We start from the raw sequence: 14,307 nt of genomic DNA, 5'->3' as shown, positions 1-14,307 counted from the left end.
ATCCTGTCTATTGCGCAATACGCGATTAATTCAAAAAGCTCTGAAATTATTCTTGCACCTTCCGCAACAGGTTGCAGTCGTAAAAATGGACATGGCTACGGCAGACTTCCCATCTCCTCCGCTTATACAGCCGTGATCTAATCTTGTTTACATGAAATAAGCCTGCTCTGGAGCAGGTTTAAGCTGGCGCACATGTTCCTATGACAACAAGTGCAGGAAGTCTTTCGAAGAACCAAACGATCCAAGATCATGTCAAATCGTCAACAATGAAATCCTGCTAACTGAGTTAGCGACGTACGAAGAACGGACCACTGGTGTTGAGCGTGGAAGTAGCAGGTCACGGGCAGACACGCAAATAAATATGTGATTCGAAGAGGGAAAAGACTGGAATGTCACTGGGAATACAGTATGAATGTTGGTGTTCACAGAAGCGGAAGCTAAAGCTGCCAATTGCTCAGATGCGAACGCAGAGTTCACTGACGTGAGTAAATATTCTGATATGAGGCTCTTAAGTCGCTGTAGATTGTTTTATTTAATTAATAACGGTTGGTCTTCGATCACGCTGAGCTGCAGTTTCATTGACTTAGCAGAGGGTCAGGCTTTGTCCGCTTTATTAATGAAGCAAACCGGCATTATGATAGTTCTGCGATACTGTCGCTAGATGGCGCCACATCTGTTAATATTTGTTCATCGCGCCTGAGAGCAAATCATTTTTAGGCTCAAAAAGGACCATGTGACTATCAAGAAGGAGGCTTGGTGTAAATAACCTTATTTTGTCATGATCAAACGGTAAATAAACATAACGTTGCTATATACCTTAACAAACATCACATCAAACCTGGATTTTTCTGTTGGGGTCTCCTTCTTTGTAACTTCTTGTTTCCTCTCTTTGGGTTTGCATGGGAAATTTAAGGTTTCCTCTTTTGTCGTTCCAGGAGTTATCGTCCTTCCTTTCTTTTTCACTGGTTCCTGTCAGAAATGATGCATTTGTGTAAGTTAACAAAACACTCAAAAAGTTAACATGAGGACTCTTGCTGAAGAGCGATCCTCCAAAGTACCTCTTTGAGGTTCGTCTCCACATCTGGATTTGAGGTCTCTGTGGTGGTGGAGGAGCTGTCGTCGTTGTCTGCCAGGCTGTCTTTGAGCTCATCTCCCTGAGTCTTTAATCTGGACTTTTTCTCCTTTTCTTCCTTCTTTCTTGGGGCTTTTGTTTTTGAACGCTGCTTCCCTTTGGATTCCAACACTGAAAACATAACACAGTTTTAGCCGCCATGAGAGCCACTCGGCTCTCTTGAGTGTGATCAGATGAGGCTACCTTTGCTTTGAATGGACCGAGAGCTCTGCTCTTGTAAAGCTTCAGTAACAAGTGACTCTGGACGGTCGAGGTCGTTGTCCATGGCTCCTATCAAGCTGGAATATTCTGGATCCTCCTGCAATGATGACCCAGCTAGAGTCTGAGTCTGGTGATCCAACTGCTTGATGTTGCGAGCTTTCCGATTGATCAGCTGGCTGGGAGCTGGAGGGCCATCTTGGCCAGAGGATGAACTTGCTTTGTGCAGCTGAGATGGAGTAGCTTGCATAGATTGGCGGCTAATGGGGATCCTGGGCCTCTTGTCTTGGCAGTCGGCTTCTGGTAAGGTACGGCTGTTGCCGTGTCGGCCTCCAACCTTCGCTGTGCCATTGCTGGATGGGTAAAATCCCCTGGAGTTCTGGGATGAGTCGCCATAGTCACTAAACCAGAGCGAGACAGATAAATCCGGTTAGTTGTTCACAAACCCTAACTTTTATTTTAGAGTTAATGGTACAATCCCTGACACAAAAAGCTAACTTTATTGATGTACTGCAGGCAAAAGGTTATTAATGCCAAAAGCTGCAGTGCACTGCAAACATATTCATACCCCTTCAGCTTTTGAAGTGACAGACCGATACAAAGTAGGGCATAACTGTGATACAAATGAAAAGGATAAACCCATCTACAGGTCAGAAAATGTCCGAAATAAAAGCCAGAACAAGCATGTCCATTCAGAAGTCCACCTGCGTGTAATTTAACCTGAGTACACTGCAAAAAGGGAACTAAAAGTAAGTAAAAGTTTCTTGAAATTAATGTATTTTTCCTTAATTTGAGGAGCTAAATAAGACCATTTGCCAATGCAACGAGTATTTTTACCCCTAAAATAAGAATTAGATATCCTACACTTGAAATAAGATGATGGAGATGAATTGTTCCTATTTTAAGTGCAAAAATCTTATTCCATTGGCAAATAGTCTTATTTACCTGCTCTAATCAAAGAAAAATACATTGATTTCAAAAAATTTCACTTACTTTTAGTTCCCTTTTTGCAGTGCAGTATAAATAAATAGTCACATTGCAAACATATGGAAGAAGGTGCCGTGTTCAGATCAGATGAGGACTGAAATTTTTGGCCTACAAGCAAAATGCAATGTATGGCATGAAACTAGCACGACACATCACCCTGAGAAAAAAAAAAAGAAAACAGAAATGTGGTGGCAGCATCCTGCTGCGGGGACGCTGTTCTTCAGCAGGAGCAGAGAAGCTGCTCAGAGTTGGTGTTGAACCATGCAGGCAGGGCTGCGGTGGCATAGTTAAGATCGGGGGCTTAATTCTGGTCAGGGCCGACTTTCCTGCATGTTTCAGACGTCTCCCTTCTGCTACAAACCTGACTTAAATGAATGGCTGACTCACAGGCTTCAGGGGGAGGGAAGGCAATCATTTGAATAAGGTGCACTGGAGCAGAGACACTTTGAAAACACGAAGGGCAGCGGGCTATGAGGACCAGCGTTTAGATCAAAGCGTGGTCCTGTGTGAGAATGGTCCAGTCAAAGTCCAGGCCTGAATCATCTGCGGCAGCGCTTGAAAAAAATGGTTCTTCACGGATTCACGATTATGCACCACTTTAAGGACAAAGAAATCCCAATAAAACTCTGTAAAGGTTGTGGTTTTAAGGGATATGAATACTTCTACAGAGCACAGTAATGCGTAAATGGAGGGACCGTTTTCTATTAATAGCTGCACTGCTGGGTCAGGCATGAGCTTCCCTTTCAGTTCCTAAAGAACTGAACATGAGAACAGTCAGAAGTTGATCCGAGGCAGCGTCTGAAACGAGCCTCTTCGTGACACACTGACCAGAATGCAAACTAAGACGCGATAAGAAGCTTCATTTCCCCTGGCAGAGCTTTACTTTGTGATTAAATATGGAAATCACCCCAATGGCCGATAAGGGCATGCACAAGTACCCGATATGGTCAAACATGTGCACAGTGGTTAGCCGCCAACACTAAACCACAACCCAGAGTCCACAGAAGGATTCCCCCGTGTTCAAGAGGCCTTCAAACACACAGATGGTGATCACAGAGAAGGAGGTTTCACAGGCCACTTTTTTATTTATAGACACGATTCGGATTCAGTTTATCACACCTCCTCAATTCCAGGTAGATTATGTAAAGGAGATTTGTCCAGAAGTGTGTTTACCGTCTACAGCAGTGACAGTCTGAAGTAGCTGGGTGTTGTAGGACATTATTGTCCACATTGTAGAGGGTGTGGACTAATGAGCTTATAATCAGTGTTCTTTGTAAATACACAGACACACCCGTTTCTTTATGGGAGCCAAACTTCACCGCCTGACAACACAGAAATATGCATACAACTCACCCTGTCCTGACCAGTGATATTCTCTTCACAGCTGTGTTTGTCTTCATTTTACCGTTCAGGCAAGATATTTTTATTTTATCTTCACAGTAGTGTTTGGATGCATGAAATAAAATGTGGCTGTATAGCTGCGATTGAGCTTGCCAGACGAAGGTTTACTAAAGAGACATTCGGGGTAGATTGGAATATCCTATGAGATGGGAAGGATTTATTTCTGTACCACTTACTTGAAATCACTGTTGTGAATGTGCACAATTTCCCTGAGGTTAAAAGGTCTCCCGGTCTCCATGTTGGAGTTGGACTCCACAGAGACGCGCCTCTTGAAAGGCTCCCAGATGCTCTGGGCCTCCAGGTAAGCTGTAACTATCACCAGCAGAAACATGGAGCTGCAGAGGAGGAGAGGAAACATGCAAACGTGAGCCGCCTGCACGGCTGAAGTAAAAAAACCAGCGCTTGTGCTTGGAGTCGCTCCCACCTCATGACGACGGACACGATGATGTAGAGCTCCAGCTCCCAGCTGGGTCTGGGCAGGGTTTCAGCACAAGCAGCTAGCATGTGGTACGGCAGCGAGGCGTTCAGGACGAACACGAACTCCGAGCCGCCTCGCGTCACCAGTTTCAGCTCCCGGATCACTCGAGACGAGGTGAAGTCCGGTGTAAACCTAAAGCATCAACGGAGACAGAACCAAAACTCACTCATCTGCATCCTTAATCACCCGTTAAGGTCGCTTAGCATGACAGGGAGCTGAGAGAGATCAGGCGGGTTCCTAGTTGGTCAGAACTGTCCGCTTTTAAATAACTTTTAGAGCAAAATTAAATCATCGCTACATAAATGTGTGCAGCACTGCACTTTCACCCATTCCTTGGTTGCGTTCATTGATGGGCTATTATAATTTAAGCGCCATGTATTTAAGTTCTGCATGTTAATATAGGGAGCTGGCTAGGTGGACGATGCTAAAGCCCATGGAGGTTACGGGGGCTGCAGAGAAGAATCTAAGGGGTAAAATCTCTAAAATCATGTAGTTACATGTTTTGCTAGTGTCATGCAGCCTTAATCATTTTTAAATGATGTGTGTGGTACATATGGCCCGTCATTGTGGACCCCACCTACTGATAACAGTTACACACTTGATTGCAGTGTGCATGGACAGGCGTGGGACAAAGACGAGTCAGAACTGGGGTGTTTAAAAAAAAAAAAAAAAAAAGACCCATTATATAAATTTCACCTCCTCCTCGTCTGCTCTGATGATTTCAAAACAATCGCCTGGAAACAATTACATTCCATTGGTGTGAATAAAGCCTCACCTGCATGACGTAATCTTTCCAATAAGCCTAACATGGAAACATGACCACAACGTGGCTGGCTTAGTAACGTGTTATGTACAATTTAATTAATTAAAATAACATAATAAAAGCACGGGTGGGATTCCCCCCCAGTCCAGAGACACAAAGATGGCGGATGATCACTCACAGTATGATGAGGTCTCTTGAAGCGTTTGGCTTAAGTGCAAACTCTTGACAGTTGAGAACTTTGAATCCATATCCTTCACAAGCTAGTCCGTTGATTTCTGCCGATTTGATGGCGATCGGGAGCAATCCGGTGTTCTCCACTCTGAAGGTTCTTCTGAGAGTGAAGTTTGGCTCCCTAACCTTTATTTCTGAAACACATAAGAGGACGATGCTTTTTGAAAAAAAAAAAAAATAGCTTATTTGTTCCAACTCTGCGGTGAACGTTCAAACCTAAATGCTTAAAAGCCAAAGAAACGGTGTTTTTCCGTCACATGGCCTTCCTCCTGTCACTTTCTGACTCAAAAGTGGTGTTTGTTTTTTGACCAACCCAGTCAGCTTTGATTGGCTAAAACTGAGGTGAGCCCAGTCAGGTGCTTTCCCTTTGTTTAAACCTGCCAAACTAGCCATGCAGCAGGTACTATTCAAATGAGTCGTCATGGTGACCCTGCTGTTTAAACGAAGCCTGGACAACAAGCGACTGCAGGGCCGCTGTGCTCAGTTTTATGTGCATTTAAGAAAACCCATGAAGCAGAACACGATCTCTGCTTCCTTTTATAAAATGCAATGTGATCAAAAACAGTCGGCTGCAAAGATCAGACAAGAGAAAGTAACTTTTAGACGCGTCTCTGCCTCAACACAGCTGAATTCGGTCAGCAGCAGGAGTTTGCAGACTTTGCCTGCAGGCTGAGGAATCAGCCACCAGGGTTAGGTCTAAGACATCTGGTAAAGATTAAATTATCTACTGATCTCTTCGTGAAAACCATGGCTCATCAGCCAGAATCGACGTTCAAACCACAGCTTTAAAGATGCCAATATATAAACCTTTGACGGCAGGCTTAATTAGTCTTCGAGCAAAGTCGCTTTATCAGTAAAAGGGTGGCGTTAATGACAAACTTTGCGTGTTAGATTGTGTGTCTTCACATGATTTATTTGCCCAGTTTCTGCTTTACTTCTTTGCATTTGATCAAATAAGCGTGAACAGGTGCACTGAGAAAAACATTGAACGCAAAGTTAGGATAATATAATGAACCGGGTTCATTTGTTTTGGTTTGATGTTAAAATTGTTGACATGTATGGAATTAGGAGATTATTGTATTTTACAAACAAGGTTTAAAGAACATAAAAACCTTACCAATAAACATTCGGAAAAGACATAGAAAGAGAGAAAGAAATTCTGATTTAAAAGCAACTGAGATCTTTAAAAAACAAAACAAAAACTAATTTAGAACACAAGTGATGGAGCGCTGTGTTTATGTGAAAGGAATAATTTTATGGAACAATGTGAGCAAAGAAACCGAAGAATCACATTCGATATTGATATCTAAAAGGACAATAAAAGCTGGTATGCTGAGTGAATATGTTGGTTATGCCTGATTGTAAATTATCATGTCAACTTTTAGGTTTTTTATACAAAAATGAGCCTACAGGAAGCCTTTTGGAGGACATATTTTATTTCATTATGTTTGTTTTGTATAGTTTGATGCTCGTTGTGCTGTTGATGCTTTTTGTCCATGTATTGCTTTAGGTAAAGGGGGCAGATAATGAGATTATTCCTCTTTCTGCACACTTTCATTCAGGACTTTTGAATGTTTCTTTTTATGTTTAATTGTTTTGTTTGAACACAATGAATTAAATCATAGAAATGAAATGAAGGGTGTAACTTAAGGAACATTCACAGCTGTTTGCAAATCAGCTGCTGGTCGGCCTGCAGCTGATTGTGTTTCACAGTGAAATATTTCAAGTTATTATTGATTTAACTATTTGTGTTGAGGGGCAGATAATATAAGATGTCCTTCGTTCTGCTCCTTTTCATTCAGATGTTTTAAGTTGTATTGCACTTGTTCTGTTTTTCGAAGAATGAAATACATTTTTATTAAAAAAAAAGAAAACCTGCTGAAGCTCCTGAGTCCTGGTCCACTTTCTGTTTTCACTGCATATTCCTTGAACCTTTGCTCATTTTGTCAGGTTTCACGCATGGGAGACCAAAGTATAGCTCTCTGCCTCTAAGCGCTGAAAACTAACACCCTGAACACACCATCCCCGCTGTAAGCCACCGTGATGCTGGAGTCGTGTTGTGGGAGAACTTTGAATACATTTGCAAGTTACTGGAGGTGTACAACTGAGCCGTTCTTTTTGTAACACACTGTTTAAACATTTATGAAAGTCTATATCGCAGCCTTATATTTTTATTTCAAAAAGGGGCTTTGCTCTGGCCAAATCTTGATAAACAAGATGCTTTTCACAAACTTGAAAAGAAACAGATGCACTATTTTACATCGAAGTGCTGATTTATAACAAGTGGAATGTGGGGAACACAAAAATTCTGATTTAAACAGGAACAGTGCAGACATTTTGGTAATTAACTCCAAGTTTGCAGCCTTTAGGTTTAGGGGCTAATGGTCTCATAGTCTCAGCCTCCATGTAAAGGTCTCTCAGTTGCACTCCCAGCCATCCAAGCTTACTTTCTGTGCAGTCTTTCAGGAGCGCCTCAGTCATCTTAAACCTCAGCGAGCTGCCCTGCCCCGGAGGCTTCCCCGACACTTTCAGGCTCTCCGTCGTACCCCGTCCATGAAGCACGATTGTGTCGATCACTGTCAGGTTGTTCCTGAACACATTCCCGCAGGATTCAGAGGATCAACACATAAAACCGGGTTTACTGAGCTCACTGCTCGCTTGCCATTAAAAAAAAAAAAAAATATGGTTACCTGACAATGAGGAGGGAGGAGACGCTGTGGTTTGTGATGGGCGTGAACCTCACGCTGAATGACTTGATTTCCCCCGGCAGCAGCATGAGATTGTAGACAAAGGGTCTGGTTGAGCCTTCAACAAACCCTGAGCTGCTCTTTATTAGAGATGTCTGACAAACAAAGAGAGGGGCCTGTTAGCTGCAAACAGCTTTCACGTGTCGCCTCGACCGGGCAAGAGGGGCGCCGATAATCAGTGCTGCACTCACTTGATTTCTGTAAACCTGGAACTCTAAGGTGCTAGCATCGATGTTGATGCTGGACAGATTTCCTAAAGGCAACCTGCGAGTTTCAAAGCGCAGATAAATAGTTTTAGAGCCAATTTGGAAAATAAATACTGCTGAGCTTGAACGATTTATCACCTGTCTGCCAGCTTTCCAGAAAACACGGAGGGGTTGGGCAGAAGCGCCAGCGGGAGAACTTGGACGTAGACGGGGACGTCTGCAGGGTTCTGCAGAATCACTTCCTCATCCTGCAGAACAACGGAAACACGCACCTCCTTCAGTCCAAGCAGAGCGACTCAGATAGGCGAAAAAAGACATTCCTGCATGCGTCTGCGTGCCTGTGCCGACACGAAACGCACAGATTTCTTTACTCACAGAGGAGCTGTTTGTGTTGGTCAGGGGGAACGTGATCCGCCGCGAAGAGTTGACAAGTGAAGGCCACGTCAAATGGGCCGTTATTTTAGCTTCAATGTTTTTCTGGAGGTCCGTGTTGACTTCAAAGACGGCTTCAATTCTTCAGGGAAGAAGGGGGGAGCGTTTATGTTTTCCAGGAAGCACAGCAAAACAAAGAACTGAGAGATGTTTGACTAAAAGGTGTGTTTCCACTGCAGGAAACGTCTCCAGGAACCAGGCTCGTTTTCTGGGGTCACTGCTTTAATGACCATCGGTTGAACAGATCAGCCATTTTGTCCCCTAGTTTAACCTCCTGCACATTCATATTTTCTGTCAACTTTAAATGCTAAAACAGCAGGAACAGGTATCCTGCTTGTAAACGTTTAAATTTTAACATGCTGTTTTTGTTCAAATGCAATAATAGAAAGTTACGCTGAAATCAGAGTGCACCCAGAGTGAGTGTAAATAAGGTATAAGGCGTAATCGTGACAGCAGTTATCGTTTATTTGCTAAAAAAATAAATAAATCACCGTCCCCCTTCTTTCTCCTGAACTGACTCCACTGTAGTTCAATCAAAATCAATGAGTAATATTCCCCTGGCTTTCAAACCCCAACCACAATTAAACAGTCTAAAGATAATGCTGTGTTGGTCCAAGTTCACCGTTTTCGCAGCAATTCTTCACTGCAGATCCCTGAGATTGAAGCAGCAATAGCCCTCTCAGCATCAGCTGACAGAATCTACATTACCAGCTGGGGGAAATAAGCTCTGGGGGGGGGATGTATGCGGCAGAGTGGAAACACACCTCCAGTGTCTATAAGACGCTTACTTGTGTCCTGAACGTTCTTTGATCTCCTGCCATCGCTTAAGAAGTTTCTGATGAAGGTCTACATCAGCATCCCAGATATCCTCATGTAACGCCAGCCCATGGGGCTTGGACTCAGCTGGCAAATAAAAACAAACAGATCTGAATTCAGCTGATAGGTTACATTTGAACAAAGTTAACATTTCAGTCTGTATAATCCAAGATAAACCCAACATCTTCAGATAGGTCTGACAGGACAGTGGCAATAAATCCAAGCTGTGCTCTTATGTTCAGTCAAGTCATCAATGATCTGTCCCCTAAGACGGGGCGAAGCATATTTTACGCAGGTCTGCGGCTTTGCCACTAATCGCTAACAGCAATAATTACTACAAGCAGCAAAATGAAAAACAACCCTTTCTAAAAATCACTAAGCAGCAAAGGTGATGCCAACATGACCCCACTTCCCCATGGAGACAGAAATCTGATCTGAGCTCCAGCTGTGTGCAGTTTGAATATCACACAAACACACCGAACTTACATCTAAGCACAAATGGCAGGCCCACATAACACTGATCACCACACTGCAAGCTGGCGTCAAAATAAATATTTGCCACCTGGAAAACATGGAAAAAAAAAAATTAAAATAAAAATAAGTTTGTGTCCACAACAAGAACAACTAACAAAACATGTCTGACGGCGAAGAGGACGCTCTACCTTGGTTTTTCGTCTGGGCTCCAGCTCGTCTTTGTTGTTGCGCAGCCGCTTGTAATAAAACCTGATGTCCTCCGTCAGCGAGCGGATCTGCTGCAGCCGCACCTTTTGCGTGAAAGAGCTCTGGATGTTGAAGCTTTGGTGGACCACTTTTCCCTGAGGAGACAGCAGAGGACTCATGCGGACTCAGACACCTCATAAACGCTCCCGTGTGTCCCCGGAGTCAAACTGGTGGGCGGCCTTCGTCCTGACCGTTACTTACTGGAAATGAAGGCGGCAGAACGATGTGCCTGGGTGAGCTGTTCAGCGCCCCCACTGCGATGAGCGCTTTCACTGGGATGGTTAATATCTGAAGGCACAAAAACAAAGGCAGAGTGAGCACGAGAGACGATGTAAGCTGGCGTTTGCCCCATTAAAACTAAAAAAAAAAAAAAGATGGACTAACCTCATAATCTGTTGTGATGTGAATGGCTCCATCATAGACGCCCTCGAGGGCCTTGGCCACTAAGGTCACTCTGAAAGCTGCATAGTAGCCAGATGCTAGTATGACCTGAGGAGACAAGAAGTTAACTCAATTCAATTTTATTTATATAGCGCCAATTCATGAAACATGTCATCTCGAGGCACTTTATAAAGTCAAAATCAATCATATTATACAGATTGGTCAAGAAGGTTTTTTTCTTTTTTTACTTAATGCAACACACAGCTTTGGTTGAGCAGAACAAGCCACTAAATCATCTTTTTTAACAGAAAAGAACACTAGTGCCTTGCTAAAGTATTGCTACCCCTTAAACTTTTTGCACATTAAAATTGCCATCCCCGATTTACTTTATTGGGATTTTATCAGGCCGATCAACACAAAAGTGGAGCAAAATTGTGAAGTGGAGGAAAAATGATGCATGGTTTTCTATTTCTTGCTTGGCAAAATAAATCTGAAAAGTGTGGCATGGATTGATTCAAAGTTCAGGAAAGCAAAGCTAGGCTATAAAAACGAAAGAAACGTCGAATGTCAGACAGGATAATGTTCTGGTGAATTTCAGAATAAAATCACAGCACCGACTTAGCTAGCTTGACTAGAGTAGACTACAGAAACATGAGGAAGCAGAGGCTTTTGGAGGATGAAATAGGATATTTAAGCAGATGAGTAATGGGTGTTGGCCTAAAATCTGAAAACTATGGTTGTTTTTTTTAATCATTTATGAGGGACAGCAACAGAAAGGACCACGTGAACTTTTGCTCTCAGGACCGCGACCCACATGGCATTCAATGTGAGCCCTGGGTCAGTCATAAACTCCACCTTAAACAAAGCTTTAACGAAGCCCAATACACTACAAGCAGACCACTGCTATTTGTTGCTTTAGCACAGGCTGCATCAAATATTGCTTATATTGTCAACCTTGTATTTTACTGTTTATTGCTTTTTGTCAACTGACACATTTGTTGTCTATTTTATTTGTTCTTCCCCTGTACTTTGGTTGCCTTGTGGTTTGTAAAGCGCTTTATAATGAAAAAAATCTAATAAAATCACAGCTTGAGAGGACTCTTGGCATCCGATTTGCAAGCTCAGCTTCTGCAATATTTTCAGTGACGTGAAAAGGTGCTTTTCTTACCCATCACCCTAACAACTATTGCACAGCACTGCATTGGCGTACATATTAATACTGCAGAACAATACTCTGAAGAATTTCCCCCTAGAACCCCACCTGGGCTACAGGAACGAGCTGCTTCCTAATCCCTTCTACTGGAGCACATTGTAACAATTTCCCAGGCCCTGGGAAGGCTTTAAGCTATTTATCAGCAGCTAAAAAGCACAACTATAGCATCACTGACGCCACATTTTAAAATAAACTTAACTCCAGGCTTTGGTCGAAACATACTGCAGATTTATTGTATGAAAATCTTTGTTTAAACAGGTGCGAGCTTCATCATTAGCACTCTTAGGCCATTTTCAACGAGTTCAAGCCTCCACTCATATGAAATCTCAAAACAACTTTTATTTATGTCAAGCCAATTAAAGCAGTAAACATGTTGTGACCTTTGAAACGTGCTGTTTGAGGTGAAATATTGTATTTTGACATCTTTTAACTACATATGTATTTTCAAACCCTTCCTCTCCCTCGCTGGCAGCTGAGCACGAGAACAAACATCGACGTTCATAACAGCTGCAGCAGCCACCAGCACAGACCTACGAGCAATTTTACATTTAAATTAGGAATGAGAAAAACTCCACAGCAGTGGATTTGGTGTCTCCAGTAAAAAAGGTACAGCCTGTTTCCCTTTCAGTTGTACCAATTTCTTGTATGGTGAAGACTTACAGTAAGCAGTTTCAGTAGAAGTGAACTTCTGTAGCCACAGGCTGTTAATCTCAAAAGGAAGCAGACACAAAGTGCTCTTTCTCAGTCACAACATTCTAATCTGCATCTGTGCAACACACGCATTGGCAAGCAAACTGATATCTGATGTCTTTATACAGCTAGGCGTATGATATTAATTGCGCTTCTTATTTAATGTTAACACCGCAATAGCGTACCACGAGCGAGCTATTTTTAGAAACGTAACGTCACAATGACGTCACATCACGTGGTACGCAGTAGGGCAAGCTTGCATAGTCCGCCGTTGTTTCGCTGTAAGAGACATGCGTTAGCCTAGGTTTTACTCGGTAAACGACTGCTTTTTCCAAATCTAAAACCATGGTTTTTAAACATTGTTGCTATGGAACGTGCAACAGCGACTCGAGGTACGCTGATCGGCCGCATATGAAGGATGTTTTCTTCAAGACTGCCAAGGAGAAATGTGTGCGCTGGTACACCGGGGCGGTCGGCCTACACAACAATTCAACCCGGAAAAAGTTACCAAATTCAAGTACATATGTAGCAAGCATTTTGTCGGAGGAAAGGGCCCAACCGAAGAACATCCTGACCCAATTCCAGCGACATCTAGTAGTGAACAGGTAAGAGTATTTTGGTGGCCGACATGTTAATAAAGTAGCGCCTGCTACCATGACAGCATATAGGCTATCATGGTAGCAGGCGCTAACATGATAGCCTGCTACCAGGATAGCTTACTCAAAAACATTTCAAATGAGACAAACATTAAACATATACCCATTCCTGGACGGTGATTACAAACAAAAAAACGGCCTACGACGCCATGACCGCCGCGCAGGAAAAAAAAAAACAAAGCTTACCGTTAGATCAACTCGGCCCGTTTTTTTTAAGCCCTCGACACTCAAGCCATCGTTTAAGCTGAAGGTTGGTGTGTTCTTCCACAGTGCGACCAGTAATCCGTGCGCCTGGAACATCGTCTTGGGAAAGTTTAACGGCTGCAAAGTCGGCCATATCGCTGGTTCTGTTGTGCGTGTAATAGCTGGTTGCTACGGGCGTTCTCTACCTGTATGTCCTACCTAAGCGGCAAAAGGGGCGTTGCTCATGAGTCGGTGACGTCACGTGCGCGGTACGTTATTGCGAATATGTGTTTTATCGAAAATTAGCAGAATATCGACAATGTTTTGCGCACATTTGTAATGGAAACACAACTAGTGTCTCAGAAAAGTTGTGTATAAACAAAGTACAATACTGTATTCATGGAAAGTTGAGTGAAAAGGAAAAAGGAAAAAGGTGCACCAGGAACAGGAAATAACCAGCCTTCAGAGCCACTCAACAATTTGGAGAAGCCTCACAAGGCGTGGCCTGAGGCCAGGTCAGCGCATCAAGAGACTAAACGCACAGACGAATCCTTTACATGAGCTACAAATGTCCCGTTCCTCACATCAAGCCACTTCTGAGCCAGACATGACGTCAGAAGCGTCTTATCTGGGCTGAGGACAAAAGGACCTGGACTGTTGCTCAGTTGTCTAAAGTCCTCATTCAGATCAAAATAAATTCTGCATTAAATTGGGAAATTGGTGGGAGTGGTGGCCTAGTGGTTAGAAAGCCGGGCGTTTGAATCTTGGAGAGACCCCAGACGTCAGTGGTTCAAACCTCAATCTTTCCCTCTGGGTCCTTGAGCAAAGCCCCGGACCACAGATTGCTCCCCGTGTGCCACTGAGTGTCGGCAGCACACTGCTCCCTCAGGGATGGGTTAAACACAGGGACATAGATCCCCTCTATGGGACTATAAAGGAAATATTTTGAGAGGAGGAGAGGAGAGGCACAGAATCCACATCGCTTGAAGTCAAGGATGAGGGTCAGTGATGGTTTCAGGTACCATGTCTTCGTCGTCTACCAGGAACTTCTAGAGCACTTTATTCTTCCCTCA

At 43.3% G+C, this 14,307-nt stretch overlaps 1 protein-coding gene across 1 annotated transcript in view; it reads right to left on the bottom strand.

The window, feature by feature from the left end:
- tmem131 (transmembrane protein 131) overlaps nucleotides 1-14,307 on the bottom strand; it is a 39,232-nt gene that overhangs the window by 7,720 nt on the left and 17,205 nt on the right. The window contains exons 18-33 of the mRNA XM_012861146.3: nucleotides 10,496-10,600; nucleotides 10,313-10,399; nucleotides 10,054-10,206; nucleotides 9,878-9,953; nucleotides 9,364-9,478; nucleotides 8,519-8,657; nucleotides 8,282-8,391; nucleotides 8,129-8,201; nucleotides 7,881-8,032; nucleotides 7,638-7,780; nucleotides 5,138-5,324; nucleotides 4,143-4,328; nucleotides 3,895-4,053; nucleotides 1,316-1,731; nucleotides 1,059-1,243; nucleotides 839-969 (exon numbers count right to left, since the gene is read on the bottom strand). Of these exons, the coding sequence (XP_012716600.2) occupies nucleotides 839-969; nucleotides 1,059-1,243; nucleotides 1,316-1,731; nucleotides 3,895-4,053; nucleotides 4,143-4,328; nucleotides 5,138-5,324; nucleotides 7,638-7,780; nucleotides 7,881-8,032; nucleotides 8,129-8,201; nucleotides 8,282-8,391; nucleotides 8,519-8,657; nucleotides 9,364-9,478; nucleotides 9,878-9,953; nucleotides 10,054-10,206; nucleotides 10,313-10,399; nucleotides 10,496-10,600 (2,417 nt within the window). The remainder of the gene's footprint in view (nucleotides 1-838; nucleotides 970-1,058; nucleotides 1,244-1,315; nucleotides 1,732-3,894; nucleotides 4,054-4,142; nucleotides 4,329-5,137; nucleotides 5,325-7,637; nucleotides 7,781-7,880; nucleotides 8,033-8,128; nucleotides 8,202-8,281; nucleotides 8,392-8,518; nucleotides 8,658-9,363; nucleotides 9,479-9,877; nucleotides 9,954-10,053; nucleotides 10,207-10,312; nucleotides 10,400-10,495; nucleotides 10,601-14,307) is intronic.

Source organism: Fundulus heteroclitus, chromosome 9 (assembly GCF_011125445.2).
Source record: "Fundulus heteroclitus isolate FHET01 chromosome 9, MU-UCD_Fhet_4.1, whole genome shotgun sequence".
NCBI lineage: Eukaryota > Metazoa > Chordata > Actinopteri > Cyprinodontiformes > Fundulidae > Fundulus > Fundulus heteroclitus.
The sequence above is the reverse complement of the archived record's forward strand: the minus strand, read 5'-3'. Positions and strand labels throughout refer to the sequence as shown.